Here is a 20,958-nt window from a genome sequence, read left to right as displayed (position 1 = left end):
TGGCGTATGCGTTGGCGTGAGCGTCGGATTGGTCGTGTACACCGAGTCCACCTTACCGAAGCCCCTGTTCGGCGTGGACAACCTGGTCTGGGTGGGTGGACCCTGTTGTTGCTGCTGCTGCTGCTGCTGACTCGGTGGTACCAGCAGCCCCGAATATCCCGGTGGCGTCAGTGGATTAAACCCGAGCGGATTATAGCCGGACATCAGGTTAGCGCCCGCCTTCGACTCGAAGAAGCCACTCTTGCCACTCAGCGAGTCCATACTGTCCACACTCTGCGGTGACGTTGGGCTCGAATGGTCGTGACCGTGTCCGCTGGACAGCGGTGTATCCGTCTGCTGCATAACCGTGTGGGAACCGTGCAGGTGATGATGGTGATGATGGTGGTTCGAAAGATGGTGCAGGCTATGATGATGGTGAGGGTGCAGCTGGTGCTGGTGATAGTCGAGCGGTTCCGATTTGATCGATAGATCGAACCAGTTGGCTGTATTCGTCGACTGCTGCTGATCCAACGGTTGTGGCAGTACTGCCGCCGCATTAGCCGTCGTTGGTCCCGTTGGTGTAGACATCACTGTATCGAAGTTCTGCATTCTGCGAAATAGAACAACCGAAAACGACCGTTTTGAAAAACATTGCCAAAGAAGCCATCAATAAAACACACGCCATACTTTATTTCCCTTATATTTCCTCGGGTTGTTTTTTCCCCCGTTTCCTCTCCCTCACCCGAGGGGAGATGATTGTGAATGGATAGTGACCGAACCCAAATGCAAAGCCCATTAGAAGTCTTCCCCTTCGAGTGACGGCGTGTGCGGAAGTAAACAGGACGATACTGGTTTTCTCCTTCCTTCCGCCGCACTTTCACCCACCGGGTGAATGTATTCGCACATAAGTGTGCTGCGAGAAAACATACAAACACACACACACGCAGACGCAATCGTGTGCTGTACGCCCTCTCGTGTGTAGCTAAAACCACCCCCGAAAATTAAATGCCTCGTCTGGGAAAGAACCCGGCCCGGGGAGGGAAAAAAACCCATCTAAAGAGAATCGAAAGGGAAAACCCCCGTAGCCACCACACAACAAGGAAGCAATCCGACTTCGGCAACGCAACCTTCCTCCGGTCCTGTGCCACCCTTTCGGGGCCTCCGGTTGCCTCTCCCCCCCTTCCCGACAGCATCCGGCCATTGCTGTCATGCTGGTGATTATTTTTATTTTTATCGTGCTTTTTATTTGCTCCGCTGGGGGAGGCCTATATCTTGCGTTGGGCCCTTCTTGAGAGAGAGGCCCCGCTTGTTCTTCTTCCGCCCTTCGTTCCCTTCTACCCGCCATCTGCGTTGGTGTGTCTCGCCTCGTTAATGCCGACACGACCCTGGAGTGGATGCTGTGTGTACACAGCAACTGGGAAAACTAGAACCCCAAAACTTCGCACTCCCTTTCGGTGCGCGTTCTTTCCCGAACGAAAAGCGTACAAGCGTTGTTTTTGACCGCCGCTTTTTTTTGTTGGGGGATTTTTTCTTTCCTCCTGAAATGGATACGAATTTTGCAGATTTTCCCTCTGCCCCAAAACGGTGTGGAGTTGTGGAAAATCGATACCACTAGCAAGCGAAATAAGTACGGCGTCGTTTGGTTGGACTTTTTTCGGTTTTTCTTTCTTCCTCTTCCGCACTTTAATATATCCTCCCCCTGGCTCATTGTAATCCAGCATCATTTTTCCTTCCGACGCTGACATGCGTTTTTTTTTTGTTTTGTATTTGTGCTTGTCGGGCCCGTCGTCGTCTTGTCGTCGTTCTCTTGGCCTCTCGAGGAGGCTTTTTTACTGTATTTATACCCCCGGAACCCGGGGTGTAGTTAGTACATAACGATTATATACCGAGATGAGTGAAGGTTTCGTTGTCGGTTTCGGGTTGTTGTTTTACTTTTTTTCCCCCTACTTTGGGACGCCATTATCGTCGGTAGGAAAATGGCTCCAGGTTGGGAGGAATTGGTGGTGGATTAAATCGTTTGATTGTGCGGCGGATTGGCTAGTTTTTTTGTTGGGTTTCCAGGCAAGGGAAGCAGAATATTTCTATTCCATGTTTCGTGTAAAACGAAGTTTTGTAGCAGATCAGAATATAGAATAATATAAAACAAAAAAAACTTCCCTATCTTTCTACTTTTCTGCTTTATGGTGTCAAAAGCAGAATCACAAATCGGTTTGTTACAAATGCATGAAGATAAAATGTATCACAAGTTTTATAAAGAGATGCATTAAGATCATATACGAATAACACCCTATTAAGTGGGATTTGAATAAGAAGAAATTGCAAAAGGTTTGAAAACATTTTTTCTACAAATACGAAAATAGTTTGTCTCAAGAGTACAAATAAAAATTAAAAACAAGGAAGAATAATAGTACGGAAAAGCACGCACCGAACCGTGATTCATCTTTCCCCCATGAACCGCCCAGGGAGCAATTCGTGGCAGTCACTCCCAAACAAAAACCCAAGCCCTCCTCCCCCCCCCGGTCCGGACCATTTTCTCGCGGCCCATAAAACAATCTGACGACTTTACGACCCGACCCGAAGGGGCACCGGATCGACACCGACACGATCTTCGTACCCCCTTATTATGATTCCATTGCCAAAAAGGGTAAATGCACCCGCGGGCGAAAGATGTGCTCGAAAGGCGGCGGACACAAGAACAACAAAACCGATCGGGGTGGCGTACGTAGGGAAAGTGAAAAAGTTTGTCGAAAAACTTTCCCACCGCCTTCGCCTGCTAAGGTCCCACAATATTTTCCCTTTTTTTTACGGCACTTTTCCCGAGCACGATCGTGCGACAATTGAGATCTTTACGCACAGTTCATACCCTTCGGTGAACCGTACATTTATCCAGATATTCCGGGGTAGAAGAAAATCCCCGCATCGGACGAAAGGATGCCGGTCCCGAGGCTGAAACCAGGACAATTCAAGGAAGCTCTAGGCCTGGGCCTGACTTTCAGACACTTCGACGCTCCGATTCGTTACGCCCGCCCTCACGCACGCATCGAGATGCAAATGTGTCGAGAAACGGGTGACCTCAGCCCACAAGGTCCCAAACGCTCTACCTAAGAAAATGCCCTTTGGAAAAAGTCAATTCCATTCCGGCCGTAAAATCCCTAGCAGCCCAAGAGGAGTGTCTGGTGGCTGTAAAACTTGCCTCCGCCGAAGCACAAAAGAGTTGTCCTTCGGCCGAAGGGATGGATAAATGGATGGATGGTGAAATTTTTCAATACCCACATACCCCCGGGGGAAGGCGTAACTGGGTCAATCGGCTTTCGCCTTCGGAATGGAAGTAGTAATAGTAAAAGTACTTTTTTATGGTTGTTACTTTCTCCCTTTTTTTTGCACTGCGAAGGGATTTGTGGTGTGTCCTCCAGAGGGTTTCAGCTGGTTACTGCCCAATACCTTTCGAAGGTTAAATACGCCATCTTACCTGATCTGATTTCGATGCAAATGCAGGATCCAGCTGCGATGTTCAATGTATTTTTCTTGTGACTCGATCGTCCCAGAACGCTACAGCATTTCTTTCCGTTGCTTCCGACGAAACGTTATCCGTTTTGTTTGACTCTTTATTCCTCGCCCAAAGGGCAGGATATAAATAATTTCCACCACACTTGTATCGTATGTCGAGCGGTTAGGTTTGTTTTGTTTTTTGTTTGTAAATTTGCTTCAATTGCCACCAAATTAATAACGTCTCAATCGGTTCACTTTTCGGCCACTTCGCTTGAGGAATATTCTCACTTAACCAACAAAAAGCGTAACTTCTCCACGTTTCCTGATTGTCTCTATGCGGTGTTATGTTGTTGAAACTGTCGCTTGATTGCCTTCCGGACGACCGTCGTTTTTCCCGTCGATGCCGTTCGCTCCGCTCGGAGTCACACCACTTTACTCGACGGTAGCGATTTAAAAACTGATCCGAGATTTTTTGGAACCTGCCATACAAACCAGCGACATCCCTAGGGGTAGTCATCGACTGGCGGCGGGGCTGGAAAGGGACGGCCGTTTCAATCAGCTCAACCATCTCCCTCCCGGTCAGCCCAAAAGGGCCCGATGATCGGCTAGGGTGTGCGTGTGCGTGTGCGTACGAGCGAGAAGGACTAAAGGTTAACGATGGGAAGAAGAGAAGGGCCGCCCGAGGGAGGTAGATTTCGGAAGTGGCGAACAGCTTCAAGACGGGCCAGGGCGAGATGGGAAATCTTCGGCTTGGGCCGAGAAGAACGCCGTCGCTAAGGTCAGAAGGAAAATTGATTTTTCTCTGTGTGTTTACGCTTCCCTGGAATACTTTTTTCCGTTTTTGTTCGTTCTATTCGTTCGCTTTTTCCTCCCCCGAATGGTCGAAAGGGAAAGTGAGCGTGTGTGCGAGTGCTGGATGGATTACCCGCTCCGGTACCCTTTCCCAGCAAACCCGTTAATAGTGTCTACAGTTCTTAAAAATGGTTCCTTACCAATGGCAACTTTCTCCGGCGTTTCGTAAGGGGTTACAAAACACCATTTTAGAAAGCGACTTTCATTAATGATGCATTAGGCATTCTTAGGCCTTTTCAAAGTCTCTCAAAACGGACTGTTTTCAACCCACATTATTACTTAGAGTCGATTTGCATGTTTCAAATTGAAGTTACATTTTCTGTATTTTCTGAATTGAATTTCTGAATTCATTTTCTGTAACAGTGTCACTATTTTCTCTACATTTGTTTCATATTGAAAATCTATGATCCGGTTTATTCTTGCTGTTAAATATATCAAGTACTCCGATAAATATACCTTAGTATTTTACACTGTTTCATAAACTATTATTACTACAGACTCAAATATCAAGAAATATTTGGTAAGTCTTTTTCCTAAAGGTATAAGTACTTAAAATCGACTAATACCTATTTTGTTCAAGAAATGTTTTTAGTACATGCAGCAGTGTTCGAATATTATTCAGTTAAAATTTTATTACGTGTGTGAAAAACTCTCATTCTTATTTTTACTATACCCATAAATTTAATGAAAGTAAAGCCTTTCATTTCTTTGACGTGTTCTGCAAATTCTGAATTAACATTTTTTAAATGATGTCATCATCATATAACTACCAACACATCAATCTAATATACATACGATAACTGAACATTGGTAGAAAAACGAAAAATAAATGTTCAAGTGAACTGAAACATTTAGTAAATGTTTCCGATATGAGTAAAATATTATTTGTTTAATGAAAGTTTTGGTTTTTTAAACACACTTTTATTTTAGTATTCTACACGATCAAATTTTTGAATTTACTCCACAAATCTACTTCTTTGTATCGCACTTTTCATCAATTTCAAGTCATAGTTGTCCTTCGTGGATTTTATTTATTGTAACAAAATTTATCGAAACCGAAATTGTGGTTTGGTTTTCCGTTAATGGTTTTTTAACAAAGATTTTCCCTATTACCACTCTTTGGAATTTCCAGTGCGCTTCCATTGATATGTAGATTTTCCGGTCTCTAACTGGAACCGGTCGGGGTTGTATCATTAGATTGTGTAATTTGGTTCCAACCTAACACCGACAGCTCCCTGCCACCGGTACCGAAGGCTCGGCTTTAATTGCTTTTAAAATGCACTTTAACGATGCACGGTCCAGGCTGCACCGTCATCCACCGATCGGCCCGGAGCCGCTGGCGCGGGGACAAATTAATGAAAATAAATATTTCTGTTTTGTCAGCCCGTTAAAACAACACCACCATCGCAACGAGCCCAATTGTGAGCTCCGTATCGAGTGGAATCATGTTTCAAACGATGACCACTTCTAGCGCGCGCTGTGGAAGTGTGGCCAGATGGAAGCGGAGTGGCCATTTATGGTGACCACTTTCCAGCGCCACAGTAATGGCCGGCACTTATGGCTTGCCGCCAGGGCGCCCGAACTCGAATTCATTATTTACATTCATAATTTTGTCCCATCGCTCGGGGACTGCTCCGTGGTAGGCTTTGCTGAGGACGCCCTGTGTGTACGGTTCTATCAAAATGGTAATCAAAACCGATTAAATACAGCAGATAGCATTACAGGAAACACAGGGTAAGAGAGTGTTACATAGCAAAATGCAAACAAAATGTGCGAGTAACCGGGATAGAGTAAGCGCAAATATAGTGTGGAGCAAGGGAGATAAAAAGGAAAAGAAGTGAGAAAAGACACAAGAGAAAGGCAAACAACTGCAACACATATCGATATTTTCATCGAGAAAATTGTGTACGAGGGAAAAAAAGTTTTGGGAAAAAAATCCTGTTCATCCACCCCCAACAGCACACAATGGCTCTCCACCCACACAATTCGGCCCTTTAACGTACAGGGAAAGCGTCTGATGGAAATGGATAGAGTTTTCGCCAGTGGGAACACTCCCTCAGGACTTTTTACTTTCTTCGCTGCACGTGCTGCATGCAACCATGCGTCCAAAAAGAAATGATGTGGGTATTTGTTCGTACTATAAGCTAAAGGGAGCCAAAACGACAACAAAAAAGCAGCCATGATAAATCCTTGGCCAAAGATAGTGGATGGATTTGGACGCCAGAGCTTAGTTGAACCTATGTAAGCCCGGGGAATTTATTTAGATATTCGGACGAATAACGTTGGAGAGAAAAAGTGTATCCTTTTCGTCCCCCACATTTCGCTTTCCGCGATGGGCAGGAAGGAAGGAAAATGACATGAGATGTTCGTTTTGCTAGCGTGCACTATGATCTAGGATTATGTGTTAAAAGATATGTGTGTACAGATATTATCAAATTATTTAAAATTGAATTTAATTTATCAAAGGAGGTCAAATGCACTAAAAACCTCTTAGCAAGACTCCTATAAAATAAAATTGTTATAGCAATAAAAGTTTAACTATAACTATCTTGCTATCCTTGGTTCTACTGTTTTCGTGTTTAATGTAATCAACTTTGACGCTAATAAAATTGACGTTTAGAAAAACTTATTTTAAAATTATCCAAAAAACCAAGAGAACAAAGGGCCAACTAATTTTGTTAAAATAAAAGAGGGGCCACCTACCTGAAAGTTGTAAAGCCGTAAACTTCTGGAGTCAAAAAACAAATGGTTTTCTTTGATGTCTTTTCTTTAAAAAGTTCATTTTGCTTAAGCATGAATGATAATTAAATGTACTAAAACGAAAAACTATGTATGAAAAGAGAACAAAGTTTTATGTGAATTAATTTCGACTGAATAAAAAAGGGGCTTTCCTAAAAGTAGCTTAAGAGAATTTAGATAATTTTTTTCCCATAGTGATCCAGGCGTTGCGTGCATTTTTTTTGCCATCATCGTCCCAGGCGTCGCCATGGCAACACGTCATTCAATTCGGTTATCCGAAACGGAAAAACCAGTACCCGGTAAAATGGTGGTGACAGCGCCGTGCTAGCAGAAGGACAACGTAAACATTTGCGAATACTCGACGGGAAACCATCGATGCGTAAAATACAGACGAACATTGGCACAAAAACGCAACCACGCGCAGAAAAACCAAAATCACTTCTTTCTTTCATTTCATCGTGGCCTAATGTCTACATTTGTGTTGTTGCTATTACTGTTGGGGGATGAATCAAAATCTCTGTTCCATCGAGTGGCGCCATTTTCTATCGTTTTGCTGGTTCGAGCTAAAAAAAGCTCCCCCAAAACAAGATGCCATTACTAACATTACGACGGCAAGGGAGAATGGTTTTGGAGCCCGGCACACGCACACACCAAACGAGTCCGGAAATGATGGAAATGGCGTTGAGTTTTTGGAGGGATACGGAACCGAAGAAAAAATAAGCCGAAACCACGACCACCGGAAAACGGGAAATCCCCCAGAGAAGGGGGGAGAAGAAAAAATAACCCAACGCAAGGGAAGCGCAACGACACAAACAAGTAAAACGCGTTCGGTGTGCATGTGTGTTAGTGCGCCACGCTTGAAGTGGGAGCGAAAAACTCGTCCCCTAGGGCAGTTGTTGCCGTCATCCTATTTATTTATCCTCCGTTTCACGTACCCCTCCACCTTGGCTACGGCCAGCAAACGAAACTCCGGTCCGCTTTCCCGGCGCGGCTGTGTGTGCGCCCTCCGTGGCGCACTGGCGATGATGGAAAAACGGAGGGTCGGAAATCTTGTTTTACTTTTTATACATAAAAGCCACAGCTTGCCTTGAGTCCGGAGGACGACGCACAACGAAAATCGAAAGCATCGAATGGACTGAAGAGGGGAATGTTAGAATGGAGGGTGAAGGGATGCTGTATTTTTTAGCTTTATATACCCACAAGGTACACAAGCACGCACACGCGGTACAAAGCACGGATCCCGATGCGTATTGGACGATTGCGTAAGCGTAAACATAAAAAATCGCTTTCAATCGCATCAAAGAACACTCCCCTTTCGAGGTGGAACAATGTGGAAAACGTGTGGAAACGAAAAAAACAACGACACACCACTCGAGCTCGATTGGAGAAGCCTCCTCGGATTGGTGCTCGGTTTTTACTGAGCAGGGAGGTTTTTTTGGTTTTGCTCGTTCTTTCTCCGGTAGATTTGGAGAGGGTTGAAAGAATGGGATTTGTGTGGTTTTTTATTCAACGAAAAATGGTTCGCCCGCGAAACAAAATGGTGGACCCACTGAATGGCGGAAAACAAAACCGTGACGTTGGTATTGTAAAGTTTTAGAGTGTAACTTTTGCAGAACTACTTTTAAATAAAGCCAAATAGCCCATCTATCAAATTTATCATCCGTACAGCGTACTGGTATTTAGCATCTTCTATCAATAAAAACATTTTTACTTCTTAACAGTACGAAAAAGAAAACCCATATACTCATTTTATGTTTTCGGTGATAAAATAACACGGAAACTATTAATTTACGGAAACTTACACAATTCCGAAACATCAAAATAATTGTGCGACAATTAAATAAAGAATGGTCGAATTTTTCCCATATTCCTTTTGTTTTGATTTATTATTTCCTCTTTGTCAATTTGTATACATATTACGTTAAAATTTCAGTTTCTTATCGTAGTTTTCTTTATATCTTGTTTTAAAACGATTTATCAAGGACTGACAAAAGTGGCTTCATATAGACACAAACACTAAGATTCACTCATTTAAAAATGTTAAAACGTTTTGATGTGATTTCGTGTAGGAACGACAATCATATTTGTTTAAAATAAGAAAAAAAGAAATGCATTTTACTCAAAATAGGTTTCCTTTATTTTCATTTATTATATTCCTATTAATGACTCACAGAAGTTACAGTTGTTCGAAATCAAGACTGATTATTCGGTTCATTTGTCGGAGAAAACATTTGTACAGTATTATCTTCTCACTTCAATATCGATTATTTTGAAGAAGCAAAATCGGAAACGATAGAACTCGGTCCAACCACACACAAACGCACTGCCCTGTGTGTAACAGCATGTGTACGGAGGCGTTCCTATATCTGGCCATAAATTACACTATCAAAGCCCATGGTCAACGTGTTGCACTGTCGGCTGCACCATTGCACGCCGTGCAATCTCATATTTGCTGAGCGATTATTTATGGAAGGATTATGACTAATCTCGCGCCGAAGTGCGCTCTCCTGCTCGGAAGCCATTGTGCCGATGGTCGCTGGATCGCTCATGGCAAACAGCCTTCCCTCTATGATGAGCCACGGATCTTGTTCGAACAAGTCCCTACCGCGTTGACCACAGGCGGTCGAAACAACTTATCATCAAGACACCCAGTCTCCTCTCTGCACTGACGCGAAGATGTCTTATCGCGCCATCCCAACACCGACATGGCCGACTTCGCCGCAACGAAACAAAGCAAATGCAGCAAAGTGTGTGTCGGGGAAAAAAATAAATGCTTCCGCCCCTCCCACGCCTTCGGTTGCATGTTTAACCTGCTGGGATGGTGACCAGGGTGGCCTTGTACGGTTGAGGCTGATGACACCATCCATGGTTGATTTTTTGATAGTGGCTCAGGCTGCCGATAATGAAAACCGCTCCGGATGACAACGCATATTGCGTCTTGTTCGACAGTTGTTCATTGGAGGAATTGGGGATTTTTAAAACAATAATGCCCACATGTTTACCTAATGATAGACCAACAAAACCCCAGTATGGCATCGTATTTGTCACAACATGACATAGATGTGATTTCCGACACATAAAATACATGTTGATTCCGTGAACTTACAGACCAAGTTGTTCTTCAACCATAGCTTCCGATCACGACCTAGAAATCTCTCAAAATAACATTTTAGGCACAATAGGTCAATAAAACTTTTACAGTGATATTATGATTCGTAATCGTACTCTTAACCGTACCGAAGATGAGCTGTTATTTTGTGAACAAATATATATAAGAATCATTTCGATAACATTTAATGTCAAGAACATCGAATTTTTTAAAACACTAGCGAATTTGTTGGCGTCAATTGGAAAAGATACAGTTTGGAGTTGAGTTTGAATCTTATGGGGACATTCATGAATCTTTAATGAATCATCATGGTTCTTTGTTGCGTATGGAATCAAGCGAACCAGAACAAAGAAAAATCTTTGGCAAATCTCTCTGGAATCACAGATTCATGATTCAGATCCAGATGCTTATTCAACTCTAGTATGGATAAATGAGGCTGCCTTCTATTCTTCTAACTCTATGATATACCAACTACTTTTAAAACCATCACATTGTGTTAATAAATACACCCAAAAACGGATATGTTAAGGAAAACTTGGGAACGAAAGTAAGGTTTGCCAACGAAAAGGAATATTGATACTCAAAATCTTTATTTGGAAAAAAAACTTATAAAAACTTACTACGAACATGAAATTAATTTCCCAAAACTCATTTTTCGTAACGCTTGGTGTGACAAACAGTATAATGCAGAATACATTTTTCATTATTTTGCAAAAGTTATGAGAATACGTATTTAAATCACAACTGGGCCTCAAGATAAACTAAGAAAGTGTGAACAATTAACATACTTGAAGTCAATAAATATTACTATCAGTTAGAAACATTAAGAAGTAGTTTGTAGACAATGCTGTATGCTGCAATTTATAAAACTGAGCGACTTCCACTGGCCCTGCTGAAAATGTAGGGAGTAAGGCTGTTTTTTTAAGAATTTGGAAACATTGCTTGGGTTGTTTGTAAAACAATGAACATCCCAAGAAGAACGAGCTGTTTAATCGGTTTATCGCATCATAAATGGTAGCAAACGAAGCAACAAAACACATCCGATACATCACCGCCTGCTTGGTAGTATCCTCGTAGACTCTGAACATTCTCCAATGTGCTAACCGTTGTGTGATCCGCTGTACACTTACCGTATTTCAGTTGTATGTTTACTCATTTCACTTTCGTTTTCTTACGCTATCTTTCTCGTACGTACTTTCCTCTGTATCTGTATGGTTTGCCTGTTTCCCTTCTGCTGCGGATTAGTTAGATCGATGTAGTGCTGCTCTAGTGTTTAGTGATCGATTTTTTTCCCACCACTAACGAACGCTCGCTGTGCTGACGCGTACGCGTTGCCTGCGCCGTATGTAAAGTAGTAGTTTAGTGATTCGCCGTACCCTGTAGCACTGTTACTTACGCTGTGTAGATAGTCGGCGCGTTGGGCAGGTTGACGCACCACCCTGTGTAGGTAACACTCGTGTTTCATTCTATTCTCTTCCATTTCGACTTCGGATTCGATTGTCGATTAAAAGCAAAAGGATGCTGACATGCGGAGGGCAGTAGCACTGCACTCGTCGTCACACACCCACACGAACACCCACGCCCGCCTTGTAGTATTGCCTGTAGTTGTGCATCTCTCATCTTTGCTATCCCATTCGTATCTAGCAGATCGAACACTTTTTAGCTAAACTATTAACTTAACCGTAATCAAAGCAAGTAAACTAAACCCAACTAAAACAACAGCAACAAAGTAGCAAACAATTACAATGAAAGGATCAGAACGACCCATAGTCACCGACAACCCAACCAATCGCCCCACTTTTCCAGGTGTCTGAAACGGATCTGGAAGTAATAGAAGCGACCGGTCGCAGTCCCGCGGAAGATGCCGGCCTCGGACTGGCATCGACGATGCCGGACATCCGCAATCGGTACTTGTTGCTCTAGCCTCTCTCTAGTTCGCCGAAGGATCGGAAGGATGGTTTACTTAATGTTCTTTTTTTTCTTATCTATTCTCCTGTTTAATTTTCTCTTTTTCTTGAACATTTTATTGTTTTATTTTATGTGTGTGTGTATGTTTGGGTGTGTTTGTGGAAATGTGCGTTTGTGTGTGCTTATCCTTTTGTTCTTTTATTGTACCCTGTTTTGGTTGTTTTCATTAAATCGTTACTTGAACTTATGAAAACCACCCTGTGCCGCGGGCGCGGGGGGTTCGTGGCTTAACGTCGCATTTAACAATCCGTTCCCGCCGATCGGGCCGAAATGTGCGCCGCCAGGCCGCCAGCACCGCTACCGTATCGGCCCATGTCAGCAGGACCGATCCTTCACCAACACGCCACGTCCCGCCACTTGAACGCATCGTTGGCCGACATTCCGCATAATCCCCTCACGGTCACGCCCAACCGTCTGAACTTTGCCGGCGGCCCATCGGCGGCCCTCGGCGTCGGCGGCGTCGGTGGCGTCGGTGGCTTGCATCACCTGAACCGCCACAAAATCTCCTCCTCGTCTAGCGACGTCGTAAAACAGTTAAAGAATAAGGTGATTGTTTTGATTGCATTATTTGTCAGCTTGTTTTTATGTTTTCGTTTCGATCTTCGTTTCTCGTTCATCCCTCGGGCACTAAACTTCATTTACATTTATATTTGGTTGGTTTATACTTTCTAATTTACTTTTACATTCTTTTTTATGTTCCTAACCAGTTTCCTATTTTCTTTACATATTTATACCGACTTTTTATCTATGCTATTTTGTTTTTTTTTCAAATTCATCGTTTTCTACTGCGTCCACACTACGTCACTAATTTTGAGTTTGTTTATTATTTTATAAAATTATTTCCACCTCAAGGAAAATGTGTTCCCATGTTTAGAGCTAGCTGGTTCTTATTCGTGATGTGAGTGTGTGTGTGCGATTGAACCGTTTGCGATGAATTCAAACCCCAAACAGCTTTACGTTGTGTAGCTATCGTGTAGAGTTTCATGTCGTAGCAGTACCACGCTAGTCCTATAAACTTTAATGTGAGTTTGTGATGAAACAATACCAAAATCGTAACTAATGTTGCTCCCATTTCCAGTACCTTCTCCATAACGCTGTGAGGAAAAAGGGTTTGCTTTCCAAAAAAACGCTCCCATATTTAAGAGTGGAAACGAGACAATCAAACTATCAGTTAATCGTTTCGCACCTTAATATGTATGCCCTTTCTATAAACAAATTATAGAATATAGAATATCATGGTTAAACCGTTCATTAAAAGTGTTGTTAAATAGAATAGCGAAATAGTCTTACAATCTTTCTCCACCGAGGAGAATTTGAACAGCATAAAACCCCACATATAACACACCGACACAAGAACACCACCTCGAAAACACACACCAGACAAAAACAGTAACAACACAAAAACGACACGTGGTGTCTTGCCGTCGTGTTTTCTTCCGAACGAATCTCCATTTTGCCGTTCTATCACCACCTGAACTGACACCTTTTCATACTGTTAAAGCCACCGAGTTTTCATCACCATCACGGAGAGAACTACCTTCACCCACCATTATCAACTTTTTTATCGGTTTCATTTTGCGTTCGGTACGGTTTTCCTGTGCGTCACTCGCGTGTACTTTTCGATTTTGGTTTTTCGTTCACACACATGAACACCACTTGTTGCCGATGGATACAGCTTTCGCTGACCAATACTAATGCTTCTGTTTCCCCATACGTTCTTCTCCTTTTTTTTTTTTTGATCTGCTATAACCCTAAATGTTGCATCCATTTGGATCCTCGCCAGGACTATAATGATCCGACACGACCCAGGAGAGGAAGCGAGACTCAGCTATCTAGGGCAGATTACGACTCGGTAAGTAGAAGATTGCGTTCTCCTCCCCATATCAAACATCTTTTGTTAGTTTTAATAACTACTACAACGTTCAAATATTCACACGCTTGTACTTTTACCGATGCGTTACCAAAGGATCAGGTAAGTAACGCTAATACGATCGTGATTAGTGTACAATCAGATCAAAATTCGTGCCATCACACCTCATAGTGGTTTCAGCTGTGCTCAGCCGTAACCTTTCATCGTGGTCTTACGTTTTGTTATCTCCTAGAGTTGAACAAATTTAGTGTACTTCCAAATGTATAGACCCTACGGCTAGTATAACGGTCGACTTCATTTTCACCAGTTCATTCTCTAGGTTACAATAATTGAACAACAATTTGGTATTAGACAATTAAGCCACTTTTTGAATACATTAGTATCAACATAGGCTCGTTATAAGAAAGTTTCCGAAAGCTTGCCAAGGCTAGCGTTTAGTGTTCAGCATAGTGCAATATATAGAAACGTATTCCAAATCTTTCACCTTATACTTTGTACACAACCTAAGTTAATCAAATCTAAATAGCTCTCGTTCCTGATAGTTTGATTTACATAGGTTAAATTAGAACTCCCTCGAAACGCTCGGTGTGAATATTACATTTCAACCTCCCCTGAGATAGTCGGGTCTGAAAACGAACTCCTGCATCGACGAATCACACTCACACGTGTTTCTACACGCCACGAAAAAGCGATCGAGCTATAGGACTAGGCAAAATGTGCCATTTTTCGACGCGTGTCATCACGACTGCACTGGAAACCGTTTGGATTTCCAAAAAACAAAGCACACACTTGATTTTCCCCCCACCACGCTGAATCGCTACCACATCGCCACATCACCCGTTTGCCGTGGTGTTTGTTCTATATAATGCCCGAAGATGAATTTTGATGTTTTTAATTCGTATTCGCCCGCAAACTTACAGGGAAGCTACTTAGATGGAATACGATCACATTTAGGTGGTTTAACGCAACGAGTCAAATCTTGGTACTGGGGAAGACCTCTCGTAAGTGCAACCAAATACATTTTTACCTCTTCTAATGCTCTTCTTTTCGTTTCGTTCGTTGAACATGCCTTTCTTTGATTTCCGTACCACTCAATAACGCGACAGTTTCGTTCTATCGTGTCGCACATTAAAGTTCAATTTGCCGTTGTTCATATCTCTGTTCAAAATAATTGCTCCATATGTTTTAGTATTTAAAACAAGTTTTAAATTTTTTGTTGATTATATTTTTTTTCCTTTTCGTATAACTTTATTTGATGTTTTTTTTTCAACCAATTCCTGTTTGTATATCAACTATATTTTTTTAAACCATTGGAAAACATCTTCATTTCCGTGGTTGATCATATTTTGGTTGACCGAACAAAATGTTAACACCACAACGGTAGCATTGTTTAGATGCACCAACAAATCGGCATTACGAAGCAAGAATTGTGTCCATTTTTATAAGTATGAAACATTTTCAGTGAATTTGAATACAGATCTACCAACCGAAACCATCATTATAGTTATGTTTGTAGACCAATCCGTTTGTTATTCCATTTTTGTTTTGTCATTTGTTTTCTCTGGTATTATAACCAAACAAAACAGAACATTAAAAATATTAACCCGTTTTTTCATGGCTGTTTCATCTTTGAACTGTTTTATCATTCTTGGCCGTAGTGAATGGAATGCGCAATTCAATTATTAAAAGTTTCATGTGTAGTAGATAGTTTATTTTCGGTAGAGTTGTGCCTCTATTAACACACTGCATGTACATATTTGGCAACATTCTCGCAAGCAAATATTTTGCAGACCAAAACAGAGCATTCGTTCTCAACATGTGGATAAAATTGAATTTTCAGTGATGACAGGGCACTTATGTATGTATCAAAGCGTGCAAACTGATATTTATATGAATGGACACTTTCACAAAGCAAAACAATTGATAATTACAATTCTTATCGCCCCCTTTTGTTTGTTTTTATTCCATTTTTATTAAAAACTCCTTTTTGAAAGCCCACTTTCACTTGCCACCAATTTTGAATTCAAGTGTTCCCTTTTTCGCACTTCCAACAAGCATGGGGCACCTTTCTCTTAGTATCAAGGATTGAAACGAACGACGCAGAACATTTTCCACTCGAAATGCAACCCTGCGAGCGTAGGGTCACGAAAAGCTCTTGACACACACATAATTGTAAAATAATGAATTTGTTCATTCATCTGCTCCACACAAGCCACACTCTAAACATAATCACTTCAAACGTGAACGTATAACAATAAACAGTATTGAAACAGTATTAAACAAAGAACAATCAGCTGTCGAGTGATCGAGGGAAAAGTTGAAATTATCGTACTTTCAAAAGTCCCAGACATTAAATTATCGCAAGTTACCTCCGTAATTACCGTAAACTATTCGGTAAGACAATATGCGATCCATTTTATATCAGTTTCATCAAAGAAACCACCAGTTGTGGCTTTATTAGCAAGTATCATTTCTAATCATTTCAGTTGAGTAATGTTGTACGAAAGCGCTCTGAAGAGTAGACTATTTTTTTTTTTTTTTTTATTGTGTTAGCTTTCTCGTTGTTTTTTATCACATTTTATCTTTCTGTTTTTAATGCGTTTATTTTTCTTTCTGCCAAAACCATTGTAATACTCTGCCTCTTGCTTAAGTTCGTTGAATGGACCGTTGGTTTATTGCTAATTCAACCGGTTGTGTTTGTTGGTATGTTTGTATGTTTTTCGACCGTATGTTCGTTGACTTGTTTATGTGTTTCGTTGTATTTCTATAAATTCTGCAACACTCGCACGAGTGCGCTAAGGTCGGGGCAGAGTTCTATGTTGTTTGCGAGAGATTCTAATTCATTTTTATTTAGCTTCATTCGCGGTGGAAAGCGCCGTCGTGATTGTCGAGACGTGTTATCGTTATTTAAAACACAGTAAATTTTTTCATTTGGGTGCCATTCTTTCTTTTCTTTTCTTCTTCTATGTTTCTTCTGCCCGTACTTGAAACCAAACTGGTTCTGTTCGAACAAAACAAAAACCAAAAAAAACTCTCGAAACCTTCCCACTTCTGCTGGTAAACTAAACACAACCCACACACGCACGCGCTCCAACGCTCTAGGAATTGTCGATAAAGTTGTCTAGAAGTTTTGATATGAATGATGAGGACGGAGCGGGAGGGACACTGTTAGGAACCGATCCGGGTGTCAGACGGCATCAGGTAAATGATCTATGTGCTGTGCTGTGCCTCATATGTTCGAATTATGTGTTTTTTAACCCCCCTTCACATCCCAAAAACCTAATAAAAAAAATAAACCCCCCGTGGTCAAACTGTTATCCTTGCCGATGGATAACAAACAAGTTTAGCCAAAGGGTGAAATATTTTCTTCCAAACATGCAACCCAAAGCAAGTCATCCCAACAATAGAAAATGATCATAAAGCACACAATTGAAAATCGAACAAACTAAAAACTTATCCCGTTGCGTAGAGCAGCACAAGTTTTGTTCACCGTTTGAAGGCATTGTCGTGTTAAAACATTCTAGCGCAAGTGTTGCTTCGTGTTGCGCCCAGGATCATCCGTGCGTTATGCTAGCGTTGTTATGAATGTGTGTATTGTTCAGTTAGTTTAGGTTGTGAAACTGTGACTTCTCGATTGCACCATCCAGCTCTACTAAAGCAACAGGGTTGAACAAGGAAAACACAGTACACTGGAACATGACACATGATAACACAGTAAAAAAGTAAATCATAAACAGACTCACATGGCGCCTGAAAGTAGACTCTTGATAGATTCGTTAAGTAGCAGTAGTTAGATCCCATTTTCGCCAATTTGCTTCGTATCATTTCATAACCTTCGATTGACAGCAAATTCGTAAACCTACACTTTATGCGTCACTTTGGATCATTTTTCAAAAACACCTAAAAATAATTAAAAGAAAATTCCTAAACGCACGCAATCATACAGAGCAAATGCAACTTAAAATATCTCAAACATTGCCATTAAAAATACTTTAATAATCATTAGATTACACTTTTTGCTTAATCAGAGCCATTTATATAGCAGTGTGTAATTTTCGTCTTATCTTATTACCATATGTTTGTACGAAAAACATGCATATTCGTTCGTTTTTTTAGAACCAATTTTAGCGCATCTTCTTTAGGATTCATTGTGATCTTGACACCATTTGAATCATTTGATTTTACCGTCTAAATTGAAGTTTTTCCATATCGTAAACAATGGCTTACTTTAGTACTTACGAGCAGTTGTAATTTACTAGTGAATGATAGTATTAGCTATGACCATGTGTGACTGTTTGTTTTATAAATTTGATACCATATACTACGCACGGAACGTCTTGTAAAGGGAAGACTTATTTCTTTCCCTAATATCCTAAACACTTCGTCGATTTGTAACGCCTTTAAAACTCGATAATAAGTGGAACAAGGGATCAAGTGACAAGGAAAGGTGAATTGTTTGTTTTTCTGAAACTTCCTTGTCACTTAAGGGCCTTTTCTGTATGGCTTCCCTGTTGAAAACCCTCTTTGGCACAAACAAAAAACTTGCACAAGGTGAAATTGTTCGATGTACGTTGGTGCTTTGCATCGTCTTTCCTTCAACCTACCACTTTTTATTTCCTTCCCATCGCGCGCCTAGTCAATGCAACGCCTGCCTTTGGACCAGAACGGATCGTCGCTGGAACAGAATCAAGATCAACCACCACATATAGTACCTGATCATAGAGGAAATCTTCATATAACCGTTAAAAAGTCGAAGCCAATCCTCGGCATCGCCATCGAGGGCGGTGCGAACACGAAGCATCCGCTGCCACGCATCATCAACATCCACGTAAGTGTATTTTGCTTGGGAAAAGGTCGCTCGAAACCGCTACTAATGCCTTCCTGTAATGTCCAATATAGGAACACGGAGCAGCGTACGATGCCGGTGGACTGGAGGTGGGCCAGCTGATATTGGAGGTTGACGGCAACAAGGTGGAAGGAATGCATCATCAGGTGGGTCAGGTGTGATCGAAAGAGAAAACAACCCTGTTTCTAACATGGCTCGTCCCGTGTCCCCATTTGCAGGACGTCGCCCGACTGATAGCGGAATGCTTCGCGTGCCGCGACAAAAACGACATCACCTTTCTAGTAGTGGAAGCAAAGAAATCAAACCTAGAGCCGAAACCAACAGCATTAATATTTTTAGAAGCATAGCATTTGCTTTCCCTGCCGGCTAGCGATCCGGATAATTCTGAAGTACCAGAAAAAGGGATCGACCTTACCGCTGATAAGCTGATGAAGTGAACGATCTCGGTATCGTGCGTTTTCGTTTCTTCCGTTTCCGACATTGGATTGTCTCCTTTTTGACTCTGCCCACATGCCTCCCCACCATGCACCGCACGCCCCAAAACCCACGCTCGTCCGCCTTCGGGAAACAGTCACCGCTTGCTTACGAGATCCTGCATACTTCATGTTTGTTTTTCTTTCCCTTTTTGTTCACTACTAGCTGATCCGCACGGAAGTGGACATATTTTCATTTCATTTCATTCACAATCGAACCTCATCAACGCCCAAGCTACCGTTTACGATCAATAGCGACTGGAACTAAGCTAACTTCTTATGCTCTTTACAATCAACTACTGCTCGACAACTGCTTGCTTGCGAATTTTTGTTGTCTTATCTTGTGTATTCCATTTTTTTGTAAGCCATCTCTTTTCATCAACATTATGTGTGAATTTTCTCCCAGTTTCCAATACCAACTGAGCTTTACTTGCGACAAATCATCCACCAGATCAGGCACCAAGTCTTTTTTGATAGGTCCTGTCCGATTACTGTTTTAGCTTTGACAATTCACTAACATTAATGTTGCCGCTTGGGTGACAAGTTTATTATCTTTTTCTTATTTTTTTTTAACTTTTGCATTACGTCTCTCACGTAAACTACACTGCCTCTAAAACTTAGTGCTTTTGAGAAGTTCTCATGTTCATTGCCGGACATAATTTAATTTAATTTTTTACTTTTTGTTTTAACAAGAAGCGTTACCTGCGTTGATCAAATTTGCATTGGCATGGAATGATTTTTGCTTATTCATTCTTTTTATTTTAGGTTTGATAATCTTTCAAAGTTGTTTTGCTGTTGAAAATTCTTGAGACTCCAAAAGTGCTTTCTCCTACAACGCTTGTTGCACACCCACTTGTTCTTACTTCGTTGCATTTCATCTCTGTTTTATTCGTTTTTCTTTTTGCAAACCCAAGCAGAAGCCAAATGCAAAACCAACCAAACAAAAAAAAAGGAGAATCTAATCAGCAGGGAAAGGAGAAAGTGAAACAGCGTTCTTTATTCGCGGTAATTCAGAGATATTCTAGCCGTCAGGGATGATACAAATAGTGATGTTGATGAAATGATAATGAAACCCACAGACGAACATGAAACCCCGATATACTCACTCCGGAACCAACAACAAGAAACAAACAAACAAACAAACAAACGAGAGTTTGTAAGATATACAAGCGCGAAGGAGATAAAAGAGAAAAAGACGACACACGATTCAGTTGAATCACGATGGAAAGCGTTAAACTCAACTAAAAAAACTCACAACCAATTCAATCACACACCTCACAGCAACCACTTTCTGGAATGGATTCTCGCAGACTCTGATGTTGATCGACTACAGGACATAAGCCAAGCTCTTAGTTGACTGAAAGAATTCACTCGATTGACGACACCTACAAACACACATCCGTTACAGAGAACTTTGAGGGACTACGGTCATTCGCGGTGAGGAATGGCGACGCCGAAGCATTCCTAAAACAAATGCGACGACCGGTTTCGACACGATATGGCACCAGTTTGCCCAGATCCTGACGTCTTTAGTTTGTGCCAAAATTTGTCCACCTCGGACGAATTTTTTTCGAGGCAGAATGTTGCCAGCGACAATTCCAAGGAAAGGACACACCTCAAACCGAACACACAC

At 41.7% G+C, this 20,958-nt stretch overlaps 1 protein-coding gene across 1 annotated transcript in view; it reads left to right on the top strand.

Annotated features, from left to right (window-relative positions):
• Nucleotides 1–19,199, top strand: part of LOC131288406 (uncharacterized) — a 61,013-nt gene extending 41,814 nt beyond the window's left edge. The window contains exons 11-19 of the mRNA XM_058317538.1: nt 11,975–12,075; nt 12,421–12,682; nt 13,920–13,988; nt 14,103–14,108; nt 14,927–15,007; nt 17,109–17,207; nt 18,643–18,834; nt 18,906–18,998; nt 19,071–19,199. Of these exons, the coding sequence (XP_058173521.1) occupies nt 11,975–12,075; nt 12,421–12,682; nt 13,920–13,988; nt 14,103–14,108; nt 14,927–15,007; nt 17,109–17,207; nt 18,643–18,834; nt 18,906–18,998; nt 19,071–19,199 (1,032 nt within the window). The remainder of the gene's footprint in view (nt 1–11,974; nt 12,076–12,420; nt 12,683–13,919; nt 13,989–14,102; nt 14,109–14,926; nt 15,008–17,108; nt 17,208–18,642; nt 18,835–18,905; nt 18,999–19,070) is intronic.
• Nucleotides 19,200–20,958: the final 1,759 nt, after the last annotated feature.

The sequence above is a fragment of the Anopheles ziemanni genome, chromosome 3 (assembly GCF_943734765.1).
Source record: "Anopheles ziemanni chromosome 3, idAnoZiCoDA_A2_x.2, whole genome shotgun sequence".
Taxonomy (NCBI): domain Eukaryota; kingdom Metazoa; phylum Arthropoda; class Insecta; order Diptera; family Culicidae; genus Anopheles; species Anopheles ziemanni.
The sequence above is the reverse complement of the archived record's forward strand: the minus strand, read 5'-3'. Positions and strand labels throughout refer to the sequence as shown.